Source organism: Juglans regia, chromosome 12, assembly GCF_001411555.2.
Source record: "Juglans regia cultivar Chandler chromosome 12, Walnut 2.0, whole genome shotgun sequence".
NCBI classification, from domain to species: Eukaryota; Viridiplantae; Streptophyta; class Magnoliopsida; order Fagales; family Juglandaceae; genus Juglans; species Juglans regia.
The window spans coordinates 26,823,595-26,846,983 of NC_049912.1; the positions used below are offsets into that span (position 1 = coordinate 26,823,595).

The 23,389-nt window shown below is 34.6% G+C and overlaps 4 protein-coding genes across 8 annotated transcripts; 3 read left to right on the top strand and 1 right to left on the bottom strand.

Annotated features, from left to right (window-relative positions):
- Positions 1-1,875: 1,875 nt before the first annotated feature.
- On the bottom strand, positions 1,876-6,277 carry LOC109007878 (LRR receptor-like serine/threonine-protein kinase IOS1). Its single transcript, XM_018987750.2, has 13 exons — positions 6,177-6,277; positions 5,542-6,079; positions 4,868-5,343; positions 4,604-4,742; positions 4,447-4,518; positions 4,166-4,237; positions 3,995-4,075; positions 3,668-3,825; positions 3,354-3,577; positions 3,136-3,262; positions 2,914-2,976; positions 2,618-2,807; positions 1,876-2,516 (listed from the first exon to the last, which is right to left on the bottom strand). Exons 1-13 carry the CDS (start codon positions 6,259-6,261, stop codon positions 2,114-2,116), a joined length of 2,628 nt encoding a protein of 875 aa, XP_018843295.1. The 5' UTR covers positions 6,262-6,277; the 3' UTR covers positions 1,876-2,113.
- A 6,629-nt stretch (positions 6,278-12,906) lies between these two features.
- Positions 12,907-16,984, top strand: LOC109007881 (mediator of RNA polymerase II transcription subunit 6-like). Of its 5 annotated transcripts, XR_004797713.1 has the most exons (4): positions 12,909-13,244; positions 13,529-13,607; positions 14,008-14,255; positions 16,494-16,984. XR_004797713.1 is itself a non-coding variant. In XM_018987753.2 (3 exons), exons 1-3 carry the CDS (start codon positions 12,991-12,993, stop codon positions 16,589-16,591), a joined length of 600 nt encoding a protein of 199 aa, XP_018843298.1. In that variant the 5' UTR covers positions 12,907-12,990; the 3' UTR covers positions 16,592-16,901. The 5 variants fall into 5 exon arrangements, 3 of the variants coding, with proteins under 3 accessions (XP_018843298.1, XP_035539017.1, XP_018843299.1); XM_018987753.2 differs by lacking the exon at positions 13,529-13,607 and having other exon boundaries at positions 12,907-13,244; positions 16,494-16,901; XM_035683124.1 differs by lacking the exon at positions 13,529-13,607 and having other exon boundaries at positions 12,907-13,244; positions 14,008-14,098; positions 16,494-16,580.
- Positions 16,985-19,234: 2,250 nt separating this feature from the next.
- On the top strand, positions 19,235-19,831 carry LOC109007824. The gene is made up of 2 exons (XM_018987676.1): positions 19,235-19,477; positions 19,526-19,831. The coding sequence occupies exons 1-2, from the start codon at positions 19,235-19,237 to the stop codon at positions 19,829-19,831; spliced, it is 549 nt and encodes a 182-aa protein (XP_018843221.1).
- Positions 19,832-22,317: 2,486 nt separating this feature from the next.
- On the top strand, positions 22,318-22,944 carry LOC109007823 (uncharacterized mitochondrial protein AtMg00810-like). Its single transcript, XM_018987675.1, has one exon. The coding sequence runs from the start codon at positions 22,318-22,320 to the stop codon at positions 22,942-22,944; it is 627 nt and encodes a 208-aa protein (XP_018843220.1).
- The last annotated feature ends 445 nt before the right edge of the window (positions 22,945-23,389 follow it).

The window sequence follows — 23,389 nt, forward strand, 5'->3', positions numbered from 1 at the left end:
GGCAAAGGTCTGTGGCTATTCAACTCTTCCCATACATCATTGAGTTGGGTAAAGTATTCACTTACAGAAAAGCTTCATTGCACAATAGAACTCAACTGCTGCTGAAGATGATAGATCCTTACGTTGTCAGGTTGTGAAAAACGATCTTTGAGTTTCTCCCAGACATCCTTGGCTGAACTCATGAACATAACATTTGAACCAATCTTCTTTGAAATGGAGTTGAATATCCAGGTGAGAAGAAGATTGTTACATCGCAACTAGGGAATATAGAGAGGGTCAAAAATACCTGGTGTGGGAACAAAGCCATCTAGAAACCCTAGTTTATTTTTAATGGAAATGGCCAGTGTGAAAGACCTATTCCATGTAAGATAATTCAAACAAAGTGGAGTAACTATCACAGTGTGAGCATTGTCACTATGGTGTATGAAGAAATGACTATTAGGATCTTCTGAAGGAGAATCATATTTGGGTTTTTTGGATTGAAATTTTTCAACCATTGAGACAGAGAAATGTAGATATGAAAGATTAAAAGAAGTGAAGAATGAAACAATAGCAAAAAGAATTTTCAGGCAACCTGGGCTCTCGACACCATGTTGAATTTTGAGGAGGTGCAAATAAAGGAAGAAAATATTAAGAAAGAGCAAGGATGGAGAGAAGGAATTCTCATCTTAATTAATTCATCTGAAAGCTTACAACAACAACTATATATACACAATGAATCAAATAATAAAACAAAGAATAACAAACTAATTCTAGAAGCTGCTACAAAGGGAATATTCTAACAAACTTTTGCTAAGCTGTCAACAAGAGAATATTCTGACATTACATGGGAAGTCCTCTATGTGGTGTGGTTGTAGGTAGAGTCAGTGTATCCTCAAGTAACTCCTCTTATCCCTTTGATGAAGTTTCAGACATTCCTTGCCTGGCCAACCAGCTTAGGCCCTACACTTTCATTTTTTGTTTGAGGCCCAACATGTTTAAGGTCCCGCGCGTGGACATTCATTCAAGTAGCAGGAGCCAGACGGGCTGAATGGAATATCACTTGTTCAATGATCAGCTAGTTTACTGGATTAATTGCTTAATTTTACAGACTGCAACTTGAAATATTTGAGCATTTCAAATCGAAATTTGAAGAGGTAGAATCAGGAACATGTCTTCGGAGATCATCATATATATGGCCATGATCTCATATTTCTTGCACACTCGAATGCTCCTTGTGCTGTGATTTGATTTATCTCTTACGTTTTCTTTTTCTTCTTCAGTATTTTGGGGTGACAAATGATTTAAGATTGAAGAATTAACAGCTAATTATACGCCTTCAGCCACCCTTAACTGGCCGGAACAACCAAGTTTTAACGGATGATCTGAACCCGAATTAAGTTATAATTTGATTGAACACGTACGGAACTAGTACAAGATGTATTACTATATGAATTTTATGTTCGGATTGTGATCATGAATTGTAAGATTTTGAGGTTAGGGTTTAACATGCATGCCAAACTAATTGGGGTTCCAATAAACTTGGCCCTTGTAACCATACTATATACCTCCAAAGATTCATTCCTGAGAGTTCACCCCTAGCTCCCAATTCATTTTCGTACAGTGGAAACGATATTCAGTACTTGTTTTTCTAGGACGCACTCCATTTCTCAAATCCTTAATTGTAGCCCATTTGTATAACGAGATGAGATAGGATCATTTTAGATAAAAGTTAAAAGTCAAATAAAATTTTATTAGAATATTATATTATTATTATTTTAAAATTTAAAAAAGTTGAATTATTTATTATATTTTGTGTGAAAATTTGAAAAAATTATACTAATAAAATGAGATAAAATGAAATCGTTTCTATATCCAAGCAGAGCGGTAGTGGAATCTTTATTGTTGTTCCCTTCATTTATTTATTTTGGAAAAGATCATAGATATACAATCTCAATAACTTGGGTACATATTTCAAACAAAATAGTCCCAATATTAGGACCCTGATGGGTGATCAATGGAGCAACAATATTATTCATCGATAGAAAATTACCGGAAAGCAGAAAATCATCTTCAAGCTGATTCGATACACCATGTACGTACATGACCAGTTTCAATCTGTACGAACGTACATTCACCTTGCCAACGGATTGAGTTCAGTAGCCAGATCCATGTTGATCATTTCCATGGATTCACTGGAATCGCCCTCATTCGCCCGAGCTAATTCAGTTGCCATACACTCCTTTAGGTCCGCCACTACCTGGCTCATGGTTGGCCTTTTCGCAGCAGTTGGAGATACACAACCCATTGCTATTTCAACGGCTTTCCAAGCAGAGTTACTGTTGAAGTTTCCATACAACCTGGGATCAACTATATTTTTTATGTCTCCCTTGGCAAGCATGGAACTCACGAATTGACTTACGTGAGTCCTTGCCTCAGATCTTTCTATAACAGGTCGACTCGTGATTATCTCCAGTAGAACCACTCCAAAGCTATAGACATCGCTTTTCTCGGTTAACCAGTTTGTTATGTAGTACCTGCGCGCAAGTAAACAGAGCATGCACGTTACGGTTGCATCACTTTTGTTGCAATGTTGTTGTTCTAGATCAATAACTAAATTAATGAGAGAAATACTGACTCGGGGTCAAGGTAGCCAGGGGTGCCAGCAACAACCGTAGAAACATGAGTGCCACTATCAGTAGGGAAAATCTTGGAGAGCCCAAAATCAGCCAGTTTTGCCTGCAGATTTTCGTTCAACAATATGTTTGTAGTCTTCACGTCTCTGTGGACTATAGGTGGCTTACAACCACAGTGCAGATACTCCAATCCTATATTTCCAGGTCCACACAATAATTAGGTTCAGTTTTTTTTTTTTTTTTTTTTTTAAAAAAAAAAGTTCCAAGTCAACTCAATGCAGCATGCTAAGTTGCTAACCTTGTGCAGCATCCGTCGCTATTCGAAGTCTATCTTCCCAAGTCAAGGTTTTTGCGTTCCCATCTGCATCCATTAACAAATGCCTAAACCTTTAGTACCGATCATCAACGCCATTGCCGTAAAATTCTAGGAAATGAATTTTATTTTTCTGATTCCTGAAAATATCATGAAAAGATTTTCTTTCCTATATATAAAAAAGCTTAAATGTCATTATTCCCAAACCTGAAAGATGTGCATCCAAGTCTCCGTTGGGCATGTACTCATAAACGAGCCCCATGTTTGTTCCTTCATAGCAGTACCCAACAAGGGTAGTCAAATTTCGATGATGAACTCTCATAAGAAGTCTAACCTGTAAATTAGAATTATTACTAATTAGTTTAATATATTAATGTATGTATGAATTAGCGAAAAGCTCTAATATTACAAGTGATGGTACGTGCCTCAGATTGAAATTGCTGATAACCTTGAACTGATGAATGAGAGAGCATCTTCACTGCAACTTGGGTGTCATCTATGTAGCCATGATAAACGGTTCCGAATCCACCCTTTCCAAGAATTCTCTCAAAGTTGTTGGTATATCTTAGTAGTTCAGAGTATGTAAATTGACGTTGTAACAACTCCAATGACACATTCTGCATGTGGGATTCAGTATCTACCATCGCAGCTGATAAAAAAAAACATGATTATGTTAAGCATGACTTTTGTGAAGAGAATGTTTTCTTTGTTTAATTACATGAATATTAGTCTTACGTACCCTGTTTTGTTCTCCTTCTAATCCCCCAAAAGATAGCCATGACAATCAATGTGAGGACAAGCAATCCACCGACGACTGATGCTACTATTGGAATAACAATGTTGTTTTTCTTCTTTTTGCAAGAACGGGACCCACAAAGTTCTGAATTTTCTTCCACACTAGCAAAATAAGGCATGGAATTTAATGACAAAGCGATTATGATGGATCATTAATTTTTAGATATTAAAAATTTACAAATTTTTGATAAATTATTTATTCTATGGAAACTGAAATTAAGAAAAATTGAAAGAACAAGCTGGGGCTCAAGTTCTTTGACAAAAATTATACCTTAATGATAGTGAACCATTTTCCCTTCTTTCAATTAGTTCAAGTGGAACTGAACCTGTGAGCTTGTTTCGTTCTAAGTTTCTGCAAAGTCAGAATGGTTTATAATTTCAGCTTCTATGACCCAGAGTTTTTAAAGTATCAGTACTCTTTTCCAAGTTATAATTAACTTACAAGACCCTCAAGTTTGGTAACTCAGACAGAAAATCAGGCACTGATCCAGTCAAGCTATTGTTTGATAGATCCCTGTAATAAAGAATCATTACAATTTTGATATTGATTGTCCAAAAAAAATTGAAAAGGATTTTTTATTTGAAAATAAATTATACATTTGAATCATAGAAAGCAAATCATGAGCAATTTACTTGATTACGATATGGATGATGTGTTCTCCCCATCAGCTTGTGAATAAAATGACTTTTATTTATTTGATTACGTAAATTATTCATACTTACAAAGATTGTAACATTACGAGATTTGATATATCAGCAGATATCTCTCCGGCCAATCCACTGGAGGACAACTTCCTGAGCAATTTACATTTTCCAAATTAAGGATAGCTGAAAACAAGTAATTAATAAACTTTTTATATAAAGGAACAAAATTACTGACAAGGATGTGATTCTGGGGGCATTATCAGCATCATAGCTACAATCTAGACCTTCCCACGAGTACTCTTTCGGGGCACATGGATCTCCCTGCCAATTTCTCTTTATTCCATATGTTGATTTTATCTTTCTGATGGCATCAACTAAAAATTTTCATATGCATATATCCAATTAGTCAGTCAAATTTATGGAGATCAATAGAATGAAGCACGTACGAAACTGATAGAGAAAGCTAGCTTATAATTTATTTGTGTGGGGAAGAACGTACCATCCGCTCGGTCTGTTTCTGATTGCAAGAAATCTTTCACAGAATAGATCTCAACTGCGTTGACGATGGGTGGAAGTGTTGAATTTTCCGCTTTGAAGATCGAGAAAACATACTTCCCTCCAGTCATGGCCGATGGACTGAACACAGTAGTTGTGTACAGGTAATCAGGAACAAGAGGTCCATACCAGTATTTCCCATTCAGAGTAATGTTGAATGATCTGGACTGGTTGGGTTCTAGCTTTACGACTTCTGCAAAGTGCATGAAGATATAGAATTGGGTATTCGGATCGTCTGCTTCCCAATAGAATTCCATGGGAGCGCTTTCGTTTATTGGGGTGGCTGCAGTACTCATGACAACAGATGCTGGTTGATAAGCATTCTGACTTTGGGAATCAATGGTAAGTCCTGTGCTCAAGGCTTTCCACTTATTGTAGTTATAGGGCGACCAAAGGCGATCATGCACATCGTATGCATACCTAGATAATTAATAAACACATATATTCAGTATAATAATCCAGGAGCAGAATGAATCTATCCATATGTTTTATATATTGAAAGACAGGCAATTTTCCACAGCTCAAACTTACTACACAGCCAGAATATTATTCGTGAAAGATGTATTTACTTCTGCGGTAATGAAAATGAAGCAGTTGATCTCGTATACAATGACTTACCTGTATGATTGATTGCTAGTTGAACCAGCATCTGCGCGCAAAAGTAGTGCCAATGATCCAGATTTGGTCACGTACGAGTTGTTTTTTAATGGCCTGAACTCGATTGCTGATATAAATGGTGTCCCGAGGCCGGTGTTTACGAGACAGACGTGTATATAGTTTCGAGATGGGACGTGTATGAGTTCCTTGATAATACTATAGGATGCATTCTCCACCTTGACTGTATCCCACATGTTTGTCCCGAGATACAGATCGAATTCTGGTAAATTACCTTCTCCATCGTAATTCCCATGCACGAAGGTTGCTCGTATCAAATATTTAGTGCCTCTTGTGATGTTTATGGTGTAACAGTTCCGGACTCCTTGAGGAAAGCTTCTGACATTCCATACTTGCTGTTGAAGGGTACCTTGCAATTCAGATGCTATGTTCCTAATAATACCAGTGTCTATGTAGTTAGCGTCTGAGATGTAATCTATGCTTGTTGTCTCTTCCTTGTATGTTGAGTTTGCTGGCAACCCACAATCTATGCTTATGAAGTCTGAGACACATAAAACAGAGCAATATCTTAGATTTATGCATGCATGGTTGGCCCGACCAAACCAATGAACAAGAAGATTTAGAACATGTCATTGTACCTGATTGATCCTGGGCATGAACCAGAAGTAGTATAAGAGACAAAACACCAAGAAATGCAAAGATGGAAGTTTGGAACCCCCCCATGATCACCAGAGAATTAGTTTCTTCTTGTTTATGTTTTGAGCCATCTAATTAGAGTTTATACTGCCATAGTGCCAGTACAGGCCGAGGACTCGAGCAACGAAGTCAATGACTCAATGTACGTCCTTATCACTATGTAGAGGAAGCAGGATTTTCTTGCCAATGACGGCTCATCGAATTGTTTAATTTGACATGTTCGCACCATGTTTAGTGCTTGCCAAACACACGAACAGGGTAACGTTGGTAATTCCCAGACGTCTGACTTCAGGATGTCGACTAATAGGAAGGAGTGTGTAATAATTAGCGTCGATATAAAATCTAAGGAATCTATACAATATCAGTAGTTTCATTGCCGATTAATTTAAAAACATTAATCAGATGGTGAAGGTAATTCCCCAGTAATACCGGATTACGTACGGGCAACGCGGAAACCGATCGACGAATATCGTATTAAGTAGAATATCTTGCATCGAATATTTTAAGGAGTCCACTAATTATTGGCAATGATTAATCATAATTCCCAATTGGACATTCATTCATCACAATTTCGAGATTTATAATTGGCAGATTTGGACTTTCCATGCTACGTACGTACGCCTTTTGGACTTCATCAGAATATCTTCGATCCATCGAATATTTAAAAGCTAAGGACGTAATTAATTAATAATACTCTGAACCAATCAAAGTTAATTTCCTGGAAATAACATTTGAGGGTAGACTTTCCTGCATGAACAAGCAAATTGGCAATTACGCATCATTTCATTTCGAATGTGTGTATATTTATCTACTCTATTATAATAAGTGATTATCTAATTATAAATAGTAATTTTTTTTTGTTAAATCTATTAAATCTTATTTTACCAAAAGGCTTTTAAGACATTTGATCATTTAACGTATAGTTCCTTTATAGAATTTAATGAAGGATCATGTTTTATCAAAATGTCATTAACACTCTTGACCATTTGACGTGTAGCTCCCTTATAGAATTTAATAAATGATTATGTTTTACCAAAAGATCCTTAACATATTTTTTTAATTTTTATTTTTATCACATTTTATAGTTCTAGTAATTAAAATATTAATAATAATTATATTCTAATCAAATTAATAATATTAAGCATTAGATAGTAAATAAATAATTCAATATGAATACAGACCAATACTCATACTTTGTTGAAGTTTAGATTTTTTTATCTTAATTTTTTAGATTTGTTTAACATTATATTTTCTTTTCTCAAACAAATAAACTACTGACTTTTTTTTTTTATTTATTTAAATCATTATGTTAGGTTCACCCGGCTAACACATATGGGACTATTTCCTAGTATGTATATATATATATTTTCAACGTGTAGCGCAATTAATGAAATTTGAGATCTAAAAATATATTAATTATTTTTTAAAATGAGTGAAGAAAACTTACAAATTATATCTGACATTACTTTCAACTCTTTTATTCGTGGCATTTGTGAATCTATAACTATTTTATGACAGTAAGGAAGGATCTAATTTTGAAGAGAGAGAGAGAGAGAGAGAGAGAGAGAGAGAGAGGATCCAAGTAATTACAATACGACAATTTCAGTCGTCTCTCTATCAAGAGCCGCGCGTTTTGGAATGGGCATCTATCAAGAACACGCTTTAAAAATAATTGAGATGGTTGGTACGAACTTCCAAAATATTGCTCCGTCGTAATGTCAACTTCAATATTAGAATTTGCGTGTTGATAATCGGCAGGACCCAAATTAGACCATATAAAAAATAAATATTTTCCCTTTTTAATTTTTTAATACAATAATTGAAGGAATTATATCTTAAATATTAATATTTCAGAATAACTTGACAACAACGCGAGGCTTTATTTACAATTATACAAGTTCTTCGTGCATTAATATTCTATTGTCAATGCCAATTAATGGATGATCCATTAGTTAAAGATAACGTTATAATTCATAAATAATTAAATGAGATAAAATATAGATTCAGAATATTAATGTTAATTGATCTGATATCATATAAAATTATCACTTATTTTAAAAATTTATAATATTAACAGAAAGAACTAAGTTTTATTGTTTATATCATTTAACACCTTCCCACTACCAAAGAAAAAGTCTCCCATTGCTTTAAAACGGCAAGCTAGCCTTCGTTATTGACAAGTTTTCTGCGGCCAATATACGGCCGAGTCTTTGATCAAATCTGTGGGCGGTAGTCATGGACCACTCATAAGAAATCAATGACTGATCTGCATGGTCCTAAAAATTCTTTATACGTTTTTGCAATTTTTATGTGGGCTTTTTCTTAAAATCAAATTTCCTTTTAAATGATCTGATTAATTTTCCCCAACAGCAAGCGCCAGTACTACTGCATGTTACGATGATCATTAATATCCAATATAAATGTCTGCATGCATGGATCAAATTTATTTACTTATTTTGTAATATTCAAGAGAATACCAACTATATATTGTAATTGAAACAATAGATTTTCCATGCTGAATTTCAGTATATTCATTGAAACAAACGATTAATTTGATCTTCTAGAGAGACTTCAGTTTCCTCTCGTTTTGGCTTCAATACTTTAAAGGAAAATGTTAGTTTATTCTTTTATTTTATTTAGATACTTTGACTGCTTGTATATTTAATTTTTTTTAACTTAATAATTAAAAATAATAAATTTTAATATATTAATATATATTTTTATTTTTTAAAAATATTTAAAAATAAAAATAAAAATTTATATTTATGTTAGATGACATACCCAACGGTCAAAACTGACAGCGAACACAACTCATAATTCAAAGCTACTGTCACCAGAAGACAAAAGAAATATATAAAAATGAAAGAAGAGAATCATGATTAGAAGCGACGACTAGGGGGAGATAACGTAAAAGAAAAGGCCGAAGAAAGGAAAATGAAAGAAGAGGACGACTTGGGGGAGTGGAGGAAAACTCGAAGGCCTTGTACAGTTGTACTGGTCTACGTTGACTTTGGGTAGGCAATTAGGATTCTTTAATTGTAGCGACTTTTAGATGATGAGATGATTTATGATTAATAATAAAATAATTTAAATTAAGATGTTTTATGTAATTTTAGATAATTAAAAAGAAAAAATTGAATAAAAATATTAAAAAATTAAAATATTGTTAGAATATAAATTTTTAATATAATTTTTTGAAATTATTCAAATACCCATGTATTGTATTATCACGATTTATCAATTCAATCAATAAATCGGTTAGTGATAAAAAAATGAAATAATTTTATAATCAATCAAATACATAAACTAAATAAAGTAAATTACATCAAATTTGGTTATGAAGAGAAACTCTTTAAAAACTTTTTTAAAGGTAAAATCCAACGGGACAACCAAACTCAAAAAGTCAATTTTATTATTTAAAAATTAGTTACAAGTAATTCTCAATTATAAAATATTTTCTAATTGACTTTTTTACTTGACCCAACAAACGACTCATTTGTTTTTCTTGTAATAACAATCAGAACTCTGATGATTTTCAAATATTAACTTCTTTTCTATAACTCTAGTAGTTCAACACAATCAATTAATTTCTAACATGAAGTATGCACGCACTTGTAAAGAGAAAATTAACTAGAAAATTCTCAAGTGAATTTTTTCACACATAAGCACTTGGAATATACTCTTCACTAATTTCACGCAAAAACCACCAAGTCAATTACCCAATTAAATCCCTTAAATAAATAATCTTGAAATAGTTTGAGTTGCAGTAGGACTCTGCTGACGAAACAACTTTGTTGCGAATAACTCTCCTAATGAGATACTGACACATAGCATTAAATCTTCTCAACAGAAGCAGATAATTTCCATTCAAATTCTTCTTTAGATAATTATAGACTCGTTGGAACTCGATTTTCACATTCTTGACTTATCTAAAACACTTCATAATAACCTCTAGATAAACTCAAAATAGTAAGAGATAAAGTCAAAGTGTTTTACATTCATCCAAATTATAAAATCAGAAATAAGATGAAGCCTATCATCTTAGTCATCTAATCATATCCAAACTTATCATTTTAGTCATTTAATCACTTAATCCTAACCAAACTTTTGTATCTACATTTATTTTTGAGATTTGAAAAAATTAAATTATTATTTTTATTTTATTTGAAAATTTGTAAAAGTTATAATGATTAGATGAAAAAATTAAAAATTAAAAATTAAAATATTTATTTTTTGTAGTGTATGTTTGGATATTGAGATGAGATGAAATGAGAGGAAATGATTTTACTATCCAAACCAGACCTTAATGTATTCCACGTTTTATGCATTATGGGTATTTAAATGGAGAGAATAGACTCTCGATGAATGAGAGGTGTTGACCAAGTTGGAGTAGTGATCATGACCAGATTAGAAAAAGTTTAATGGTAATATTTGAATTGTATGATTTAAATTTTAAAATTTATCTTTTAAATTAAATTATATCATATAAATTATTTACTAAGTGTGCTCTATATACTAGCTTGAGAATAAAGTTTTTCAATAAATATGTGGCACTATTAAAAAATATGGAACAAGTTCGTTGTGATCTAGCAAAACATAACACCACCATCTCATCCCATTTCATGATAAAAGCAAAAATAATTGTTGTAAACCAAGTTTATCATATGTTTAGAGCGAGCTAGTTGGTTTTTCTCGTATTACCATGTTTTTTTATTTAAATCAAACAACCACAGGTAGAGTACTCTCTGGTATTAAAGTCATTAACTTGGGCCAAGGCTACCAATTCTGGTATGTTTCTTGTATATTTGATTATTTTTGTAGATGGTCGTTAACTAGGATCGAGATTAAGGATGGGCAATGAGGCCCACACTCCGTTACCCCGCCTTCATTCTCCTCGCCCCACATCAGTCCCCCTAACGGGGGCGAGGGGCGGGGAGGGCTCAACCATACCCCACACTTATATAGTTTGTTATATAAATATATATTTTTATATTTATACTATAAGTAAAAATTTTATTTAATATTTTGTATAAGTTGTAGTATAGTAAAGTGACCCTTTTATAGATTGTCAAGGCAATACAAGAGCCCAACATTGCTTAAGTGTGAGACTTATATTGTGAAGGCAATCCATAAAAGGACCATCTTACTACATTATTAAAGTAGTGGACTGTAATCCATTATTAAAATAGGTTGGGCAAATTGGGAGTTTGCTCTGCACCCGACATGCGGGGCGGGGGTGAAAACCCCATTCACGGCCCATGCAGGCAAGGGCGGGGAGGGGGCTACTGCACCTTATGGTATGGGTAACACCCCTAATCGAGATCACTAGTCTTTAGAATATGCATATGACTGATTAATGAAGGTGAATTATCGTCAATATGATCATTTGGTGTACCAACTTTAGATGCACAAAGAAGTAGTAAAGAAAGATTTGACGCGTACTCCCTGTGCTTGTGAATAATTCTAATGAAAGAGTTGGTTTTCTTTATTTCAACCAAATAATTACAAAGGCCACCATTAATTAGTCTGTGATCATATTTTTCTTAAATCAGATATTATCTAACTATTTGAGTTTGAAAGGGAACTTTTCATCGGTTTCATGAGCTTGATTGGCATTGTAGATATAATTGCGAGATGTTGAATTTAGTTTTGCTCAATAGGTATATATTTTTTTTTTTGACGACGCTCAATAGGTATATATGAGCACAAAGGATGGGGACGGAAAAGTGACAACCTTTTCCTTGAGGGCTTAGCTGGGCATCAGCCCATAGCCGCAGCACACTCGTGCTGTGTTTTTTTTTTTTTTTTTTTTACACTCAATCAGTGGAGTGTGCTGCGGCTGCAGCGCACAGTAGGCTGCAATATATATTTTATGTTTCCTTGATATCAAAGATTGATATACTGCAAGTTATACTTTGGATCGTACAAATTACAGAAAAAAAGAAAAAATGATTATATATATAGAAATTTTGATATTTTTTAAAAAATTTGATATCGTATTTTACATTATAAATATTTTAAATTAATATTTAAATTTATCATATACTGGTGTAAACTAATAAGTTATTATAACACCAGATAATGTCACATTAACAATTTTAAAATTGGATTTAAATGTTGAACTGAGTTGAGTTCTTTATTAATACTAATTAGCTGAGTAGATAGAGTGAGTTACGTGAAGACCATTTGAAATGAATTTAGATATTAAAATAAGTTTAATACTATTTATGAGAAACTTAAAAAGATTGTGAGTCCTACATATAAAGATGTGTTGAATTGAAAACAATTATGGATTCTACGTGTAAAGAAATTTTGAATTGAAATAAATTTAATAATTTAAAAGTTAAATATTAGATTAAGGAAAAAGATAGTCTGCCGTCCCATTTGAATCGCTCAATTTGACTACTTTCATAATTTTTTTTATTTTTTTATTTAATAATTAAGGAAATGATTTTAAATGTATTTATGTATTTTTTTTTATTTTTTAAAAGTATTTAAATCTATTAAAAGATATAAAAAAAAAAAGAAAAAAAAAATAACGCCCGATAAAAGTGAAACGACATATAACCCCGTTCTTAGATTAAACTTAAAATTAAACTAAATTAAATTAATCACACCTGAATCTTGCAACAGCGGTTGTCGCTGCAGTAATAATACCATAGTTTAGTTTAAAAAAAAAAAAAACCTTTCATCGCACCCACTAGTCGTACGCACACACGCGACCCGACTGACTGATTAACAAACCCAGCCAGCCTGATGGCGACTCCACCGGTGGCTTCTGTTCCGCCGGCGAACCAGGGGTTGGAAGGCGGCCCGCCAGCTCCACCAGCGCCTCCGGGAACTGAAATGACCGGAATATGCTTCAGGGACCAGCTGTGGCTCAGCACCTACCCTCTGGACCGCAACATCGTCTTCGATTACTTCGCCCTCTCACCCTTCTACGACTGGACCTGCAACAACGAGCAGCTTCGCATGCGCTCCATTCACCCACCTGATCTCTCCCACCTCTCGTAAGCTCCCCCAAAACCCTCCCTCCCTAACAAATACATTCACATATATCTATTATTATTATTTGTATTTCCAGTGCTTTCCATTGTTGAATCTCTTGATTTATGCACAATAAATTAAAAATCCCAAATGATTTAAATTATTTCCGTTTCATAATTTCTGACCTTTTTCGTATAATTTTTCTTTAAGTTGAATTCTCTTTATTTCTATTTGTATAATCTTTCTTCTTATGTGCCTCTATTTCTTTTCGTGAAGCTAATCCCAATCTTTAATTGGAAATTTTCAGGTATCAGTATTGACGTAGTGTGACTTCAATGTCCAAATCAACATATATTCATAAACAGAGCTTGAAAATTAATATTGCCGTAAGTTTTTCTTCATATTTCTCTATATTTCTATTGTGAATATGTCATTTACATTTATTTTGCAGTTTCTCAAATTTATTTTTCAAAATTTTCTTATAAATATTACCAATGTTTAATTGATTTATAAAAGATCATGCAATTTGACCGGCAACCTATAGGTTGAACCAATGACTCGGTGACCCAATACCCTCTTTGGGTGACCCAAGACCTACACCATGTCGTGGTCAGGTACCGGTTTAATAATTGTAGTTACGGAGTAATTTATGAATGCAAGGTTTAAGTAATCTTTCAATGTAAGTTACTGATCAAAAGAAAATCTTGCAATTAAGTGGATAGCAGTTTGTACTTGTAGCGACCCACATCAAGGCGCTGTTAAAGATTATGATTTGTTTGTTGACAGGAAAATGGCAGGTATAGAATACATGCTATATGAAGTTATGGAGCCCCATCTATTTGTTATCCGCAAGCAAAAGAGGGATGGTCCTGAAAAGGTTACACTGATGCTCACTTATTATGTTTTGGATGGATCGATTTACCAAGCACCCCGCTTTGCAATGTTTTTGCTGCTTGAGTGTAAATCAACTAAGGCCCAAGTGTTATTAAGTTCAAGAGCTTCTATTTCAGCTTTCATGCTTGTGCACCATTCAGGTGAATTTTTGGCATCTTGATAAGTTCTAGGTTCAGGTTGGGATGTAATTGAGGCAACAAAAGCTCTATGCAATTTGGACAACTTTTCATATCAAACACCATCACTAAGAGGATAAGCATTACCTGAGGGATTTTTGCCTTTCTGTTTGTCCAACTTTTGAGATGGGTGAAGATAGGTCACCTGCTGACATATGAAATCCTGCAAGTGAGAAAGGGCTCTTCGAACCCTTGTTGACCTCTTAGGCATGTGACTAATAGGTGTGGTATTTGATGCATAGTCATAAGTAGCAGAATATTGAGGGCTAGTTTCTGACTCAGTTTGAGAGAAAGTATCAAGAACTTCCGGTTCAGATATAGTATTTTGAGAATTTGCTTCAGTTTTTTGAGGAATGTTTGAGGTAGTGGTGACAGATTTTGTAAAAATGGTAGGGATTTGAGTAAAACTGATATTGTTTGGGTCTGATTCCACATGAGTGTCAGTGAGGATTTTATTTTTGCAAGGGAAAACATTTTCATAAAAAACCACATTTCTAGAAACAAATATTCTCTTGGTTTCAGGTCCAGCAAAGTATATCCTTTAATCCCAAATGGGTATCCCATAAACACACACCTCTTTGCTCTAGGGTCAAATTTATAACATTGGTTGTAGCAAAAGCTAGACAGCCAAAAACTTTAAGGTGTGTGTAACTGGGTTTCCTTTTAAACAGAATCTGATAAGGACTTTTATTGCTCAGCATAGGTGAAGGTGTCCTGTTTATGATATGCACAACAGTTAAAATACAATGATTCCAATATTTTAAGGGAATGCCACTTTGAAATCTTAATGCCCTGGCTGTATTTAAAATATGTTGGTGTTTTCTTTCCACCACAGCATTTTGCTATGGTGTTTCAACACAATTTCTTTGATGTATGATTCCCTTTTTGAGATAAAAATATTTCATGTTAAACTCCCCTCCATTATCACTCCAAATGGTTTTTATTTTGGTCTCAAATTGAGTCTCTATCATAGCACAAAAGCTTTAAAGAGTGGTGGTGGCATCAGATTTTAGTTTCAACATATAAGTCCAAGTGCATCTACTAAAATCATCCACAATAGTTAAGAAGTATTTTGAACCATCACTCTCAGTTTCATTGCAAGGACCCCAAATGTCACAATGTAATAATTCAAAACACTTTTCTGTTTTGTGTGTGCTTATAGGAAAGGATAGTTTGTGGAGCTTGGCTAAAGGACATATGGAACAAAGTTTTTTCACTAGGAGTTTTTTGAGAAATGAACATCACCATCTATGTTAGAAACTAAGTAAGAAGAATGTCCTAGTCTATAATGTCAAACATCAAAATTTTGGTCATTGTTGGTGACTGAAGCAGGAATTGGGAGTGAAGATAGGATTCATTTTGCCCAAGGCATCTGACAAAGCTGAGGGAGAGACTTCCCTTTGCAGTATATGGTACAACCCTTGCCTTACTTCACCCATGCCAATCATCCTCCAAACTGAAAGGTCCTATATGTAGCAGAAATGAGGAAAGAAAATCAAACAACAATGAAGTGTTTGAGTTAGTTTTCTAGTAGAAATCAAGTTGAAAGTGAAGCTAGGAACACAAAGGACATCCTGAAGAGTTCGAGAGTTTGTAATTCTTACTATTCCTATGTGAGTAACAACAGCTATATTACCATTAGGTAGAGCTACAGAATGAGAAGCTTGTGATTGAATTGAAGAGAACAATGAGGGAGAACAGATCATGTGATCTGTTGCTCCTGTATCAATGATCCAAGGCACATTCAATTTGTTTGAAGGCTTGGAATTAAAAACAGACATACATAATGACATACCAGAAATTTGATGAACATTTCCATCAGAAGATGAGGAAGCAAAGATGTTTTGAACATTGGTGCCAATGTAGTATGAGTGGCAAGCATGGAGCCAGTACCATCATTGGTGCCAATGTAGTATGGACTGCTTGGGTGAGTAGGGTCTTTGTTTGGATTGGGGTTTTAATTTCGGTTTTGGATTTCTGAGTTATCTTCCATAACTTGGCTCTAATACCCATGTAAGAAATGTAAAATCAGTGTATGTAAATTACCAAGACAATGGAGGAAGTTTGGAAAGAATTGGATTTCTATATTTCCTTTGTATATTGGTGTCTGTACAAAATGTGGCTATTTATAGCATTACATGAATGTCACTAACATACAAAAGAGCACTGGTATGCGCATTACTAACCAACTTTGCTTTACAGAAATAAAAAAGGAGAAGATGGCAGACAAAGGACAAAGCTGTGCATATAAAACAAAACTTCATACTTCAGAATTTTCTTCTCTCATCCACCCTTGGTGAATCCTTTTCTCCTCTGTTGACTTGCCATCCAGTGCTGATGTGGGTGGGAGTGATTGTGTTCTTGCCTTTCCAACTCAGCAGCTCCATTGCTCTTCAACACCAATACAAATTTAGACACTTCCTTACTTAAATCTTACAGGGATGTGATTCTTGCCGTATTATTGTAACCTCCAGAGCTACACTCAAGACCATTCCACACGTACGCTTGAGGAAAACACGGATCTCCTTGCCTGTTTCTTGTCACTGCATACATTAACTTGGTATTGATAATTGCATCAACTAATGTCAAAATGCATTAAAAAAATATGTATAAATTAATAGATCAGTAGAAAATAATTTGTATATAAAATATAGACCCTATCATAAAAGAAAAAAAAAAAACTTTTTCATGAAGATACCGATTTTAATTTTTTATCTACAGAAAATATATAAAATTTGTGTATCCTAAATTTATATATAGTATTACTAAAAAAATAAAATAATTAAATTTATATTTTACGACATGGCAAAGAGATCATCATCAATAAATAGTTGAAAGTTGAAACCTAAAAGATATGTTCGGAAGAACGTATGTACCATCATCCTGGTCTGTCTCTGTTTGTAGGAGGTGTATCATTTTATAAATCTCAACGGCGTTGATGATTGGTGGGAGAGTAGAATTTTCAAATCTTTTGAGCGAGAAATTATATATTCCTCCTGTTAGGGGCTATACAAAATAAAATCGTATAGATTATGGGGAACAACAGGTCCGTACCGAATCCATTAGGTATTTTGTCTCCTCCCGCTCTCTAGAGAGAAAACCTCCAACTTCTTCTAAAAACTTCTTTACTCCGAAATTAGCTTGAGTTGGCTCCTCCCCCTGCTTCTTTTCCTGTTTTATTTTGTTTGTGTTTTATGTGTTTTTTCAAATCTAATAAAGAAAGAACACTCTCTAAGTGCTTCCAGTCTCATCAAATTTTCGTCTATGTTTTCTCTTTCTACACAAAATCATCTCTATTTTCGAACCAACCTACAAGGACGAAGTTGCAAGGAAGGCTTGGTGGTGCTCGTGCGATGGATGGCCGATGAAAGGTGGAGGAAGGATGAGGGATGGTGGAGGGTGCTCGCACTTTGCGATGGGTGCGATTCGTGGGTGCGATTCGTGCCTCTTTAGTGCCCCTGTTGGGGGGTGGGGGGATACCCCTCCTCTCTTGGAGGATCAGGTGGTTTGTGATGGTTTTATTTCTGTTTATTACAGAGAGTGATACTCTCTTGTGAGAGTTTTAAGCTAAGACAATATCCATTGCAAAGAAATTTATGTGCGGGGAGGCGTATAAGAGATGTGTAGTTTAACTTGTATTCAGAGTTTTTCTCTATATTGACTAGTCATAGCTGTAACTTATTTCATGGATGAAATGAAGTCTATTTCCTATATATATATAAAGAAAAAAAAAAAAAGAAGCTTCGTACCAAAAGTTTCCATTTAAGGTGACGTTGAATACTCTATATTGGTTGACTTTGTTGAGTTCTTCAACTCTGCAAAGTGCATATAGATATAATATCCAGAATTAATATCGTTAGGAGGGATGTACCAGTAGAAATCCAATGAAGTATTTGCATCTTTTGTCGTCGCAGGAGTGCTCATGACAACCGATGGCGGTTAGTAATAATTCTGATCGGCGTTGACATTGAGCGACGTGTTTAACAATGTCCACGCACCGATCAAACTCTCGGTCGACCAAATCCGATCAAATTTGTCGTCCTTGTACCTGTGTAAAATGATCATAATTACTATTTTTATAAAAGTGATTTTGCATATGTTGATGTACGTGTTAGTTAATTATTCCCTATAATTTCTACAAGTTAATTTCACAATTAATATTGATCTGCTGCTACATCTTCGAAATTTTTTTTAGATCTAAATGGTTCATATATGTGAAATTATTGATTGTTCTAAAAGCTTAATTTAAAATGGAAAGAGATAAATTAATTATTTGTATTATATTTTTAAGACCAAAACAACTTACCTGAACATTTGGCTCCCAGTTGCACTGGTATCTGCCTGTGCGACGAGTGCCAATGAACCCGATTCAGACACACAAGTGTTATTTCTCAAAGGCATTAGTTCTAGTGCGGAGATGAAGTGCGTTCCATAGTCCGTGTTGAGGAGGCAAACTATTAGAAGTATTTTCCTTCTATTTAGTTAGTTTAGTTGTGAACCAAGTTATATTAGTTCACTTAGTTTAGTTAGTTTTAAACTTATTTTTCCCGCCTCTTTTTTGGCTTGTATAAAAGAGCACATATGTACTCTGATTTGTTTAATGCAAATTGACAGAACTTGCAAACCCCTTAGTTCAATACTTATCATGGTATCAGAAGAAATTTTTCCCACGTAAACATGGCTTCGTCTAGTTCATCTGTTTGATCTTCTTCTTCTTCTTCTTATTTTCTAGCAGATTCTTCTAATCCTATTACCTTCATCATGGTGATAGTCCAGACACAACACTTATTACTCAACCCCTTACAGGTGACAATTACAATACCTAGCGTCGTTCCATGCTCATGTCATTGACTACCAAGAATAAAGTCTACTTCATTGATGGCTCTGTTCCATCTCCTTCAGAAACTTCTCCATTATTTCAATCATGGAATTGATGCAATAATATGGTGCTTTCTTGGTTGCTTAATTCTATTTCTAAAGAGATTGCTACTAGTGTCATTTATGTCGATTCTGCCATGGAGATGTGGTATGATCTCAAAGAGAGGTTTTCTCAAGGCAATGGTCCTCAAATTTTCCAATTACAAAAGTCCATCGCATCTCTTACACAGGATGATCTTTTTGCTAGTGTGTATTTTACTCAGATGAAAGGACTTTGGGATGAATTGATGAATTATCGTCCTCTGCCTGTTTGTTCTTGTGGTGGTTTACGTTCCTTGCAAGCTATGCATTAACAGGAGTATGTCATGCGTTTTCTGATGGGATTAAATGATTCCTATTCGCATGTTAGAGGTCAGATCATTCTCATTGATCCTTTGCCTCCTATGAACAAAGTTTTTTCTCTAGTCCTTCAAGAAGAACGACAGCATGATATTGGATCTGTTTTGGTTCCAAGCATACCTTCTGCTACCTTTTCTTCCTCTACCAAACCTGTTCATATGGTCGAACCACCCACTCGCAGACCTATTTGCTCTCATTGTTCCATTCCAGGGCACACTGTGGAGAAATGTTTTAAGTTGCATGGATATCCTCATGGATATTGATCAAAAGGCAGATCCTCCAATTCTACATTCAATTCACTACCTCTTGTCCATTCTGCTAATCATGTTGCAAATTATACATCCAATCATTCGATGCCTCTTACTCAAGAGCAATGTCAACAGCCCTTGGCACTCCTCCATTCTGAATCCTCAGGCCTCAGCTCCTTCACCACAAATCGCAAATCTGGTAACATCTCCACTTGATCAACTTTTTGGTAAGTGTTCCTTCTCTTCTCCACATTCTGTTTTTTCTCTCAACACAGCACATCTTCCTTACCAACCTCATGATGAATGGATCATCGATACTGGTGCCACGGACCACATGGTTCATTATATTTCTCTCTTCAAATCCTTTCAACTTGTACATGACTCATTTGTTAAATTGCCAAATGGTATTTTCGTACCAGTTACACATGTTGGATTTGTCCATTTGTCTCCTTAGCTTGTTTTACACAATGTGCTATGTATTCATTCTTTTGATTTCAATCTTCTTTTTGTAAGTAAGCTTACTAATTCTTCTTGTTGTATAACATTTTTTCATGACACTTGCTTTATACAAGACCTCATCCATTGGAGAATGATTGGGAAGGGTAAATCCAAAGAAGGACTTTACCTACTGCAAACCAGATTCACCTGTGAATTGCTCAAAAGATTTGTCTTCTAATTCTGTTTCTATTTTTGCTTTACAATCTAGTCATCTTACTTTTGATATTTGGCATAAGAGATTGGGACATCCATCTCTTTCTACAATGCAATTGTTGTCCATGATTGTTTCTGATTTTTCTATTAATAATTCCACCATTTGTGATGTTTGTCCTCTTGCTAAGCACAAGAGGTTACCTTTTCCTTCACATAGTCAGCATAAATCTACTTGCTCTTTTGAACTCATACATTGTGATATTTGGGGGCCATTTCAATCTCATTCCTTGGATGGTTTCAAATATTTTTTGACCATAGTAGATGACTTTTCTCGCAGCACTTGGGTTTATTTGTTAAAATCCAAATCTGATGCTCGGGTGTTGTTACAACATTTTGTTGCCATGGTTGAAACTCAGTTCAATTCAAAGATAAAATTCATTAAAACTAATAATGGTAATGAATTTGCCATGCATAATTTCTTCTCTAGTAAACACATAATTCACCAACTTTCTTGTCTAGCTACTCCTCAACAAAACTCAGTAGTTGAAAGGAAGCACTAGCACATTTTAAATGTTGCACGTGCTCTCATTTTTCAATCCAAACTTCCTTTACATTTCTGGTCAGACTCCATTCTTACTGTTGTGTACTTAATCAACATAATTCATTCTCCTTTGTTAAACAATAAAAGTCCCTATGAGCTACTTTTTAATAAACTTCCTCCTTATGCTCATCTAAAAGTATTTGACTCCCTTTGTTATGCTTCTACATTAGCTCATAACAGATCTAAATTTGATCATCAAACTACAAGATGCATATTTCTCAGTTATCCACTTGCTATTAAAGGTTACAAATTGTATAATCTCGATGATCATACAGTTTTTGTTTCTCGAGATGTTGTGTTCCATGAACACATTTTTCCTTTCCAATCTTTATCTCAAAATATTAATTTTGTTCAGCTTCCTATTTCTGTTGTTCTTCCTCAACCCATTTCTGATCAGTCTCACTTCCATATTCCTTCATTTGACTCTTCCTTACCTTCATACCAATAAGCTTTTGCTAAAAATTCACATGTTCCTCTTAGAAGATCTTCTCGAGCTCACAGGCCACCTGGATATTTGCATGATTTTCATTGTCATATGGCATCTTCAAATGCTTGCTCTTCTTCATCTTCCAATGAGGTTTCTGGTTTTGTTTCAAGTACTCTTTATCCATTTTCTAGTTCTCTTTCATATTCACATTTGTCATCCAAACACAAGGCCTTTGTCATAGCTCTTTCTACTATTTTTGAGCCTAAATTTTTCCATCAAGCTGTTAAAATTCCTCATTAGAGAACTGCCTAGGCTGATGAAATCACAACCTTAGAAACTAACAAAACATGGACTTTAACTACTCTTCCCCCTGGTAAGAGTACAATTGGCTGCAAATGGGTCTATAAAGTGAAGCTTAGGTCTGATGGAACACTTGAGAGGTATAAAGCTCAATTAGTTGCTAAGGGGTTTACACAACAAGAGTGTGTTGATTATTTTGATACATTCTGTCTAGTTGCTAAGATGGTGACAGTTAAGTGTCTTCTTTCCATAACATCAATTAAGGGTTGGCATCTTATTCAGTTAGATGTCAACAATGCTTTTCTTCAGGGAGAATTGTTGGAAGAAGTGTATATGGTTTTATCTCCTAGTTTTGGTGATAAAAATGATAAAAGGGTATGTCGATTGAATAAGTCTTTGTATGGATTGAAGTAAGCTTCTAGGCAGTGGTTTGCTAAGTTTTCTTCTACAATCATTTCTCTTGGTTTTATACAATCCAAGATAGATTATTCCCTTTTTACAAAGACTCAGGGCACTAGATTCATGGCTTTATTAGTGTATGTCAATGACATTCTTATTGCTAGCAATGATATGACTTTTGTTAATACTTTCAAGAATTTCCTTGATCAAAAGTTTAAACTTAAAGATCTTGGACCTTTGAAGTCTTTTTTGGGCCTCGAAGTAGCAAGGAATACATCTGGAATTTCTTTGTCCCAGAGAAAATATGCTTTAGACATATTATCAGATATTGGTTTCCTTGGTTCTAAACAAGTTAAAAAACCTATGGAACAACATCTAAAGCTGTCCAGATCTGATGGTGATCTGCTTGAAGATCCCAAACTTTATAGAAGATTGGTTGGCAGGTTACTCTACCTCACCATTACCAGACTAGATCTTACTTTTGCAGTTCACACATTAAGTCAGTTTATGGATTCTCCTCGGCTACCTCATTTACAAGCTGCTCATAGAGTCATTCAATACATCAAAGACTCACCTGGTCAGGGCCTATTTTTTCCTTCCAATTCAAACTTAAAACTCAATGGTTTTGCTGAATTTGATTGGGCAAGGTGTCAAGACACCAGAAGATCTATCACAGGTTTTTGCATATTCCTTGGCAGCACTCTTATCTCTTGGAAATCAAAGAAACAATCCATGGTTTCAAGATCATAAGCTGAGGCTGAATATAGAGCTTCAGCTAATACAGTTTCTGAATTAGTTTGTCTTATCAATTTGTTACAGGATTTACAAGTTAATCACTCAAGTGCAACAACTTTGTATTGTGACAACAAATCTGCCATCCATATTGCAACTAACCCTGTCTTCCATGAACGCACAAAACATATAGAGATCGATTGCCATTTTGTTCGTGACAAGATTCAAGACGGTTCTATTAAACTTTTTCATGTTAATTCTCACAATCAGCTTGCTGATTACTTTACTAAACCACTTGATTTTCCATTGTTTTCTACCTTGCTCTCCAAGCTGGGCATTATTAACATTCATGCTCTAGCTTGAAGGGGGTATTAGAAGTATTTTCCTTCTGTTTAGTTAGTTTAGTTATGAACCAAGTTATATTAGTTCACTTAGTTAGTTTAGTTAGTTTTAAACTTATTTT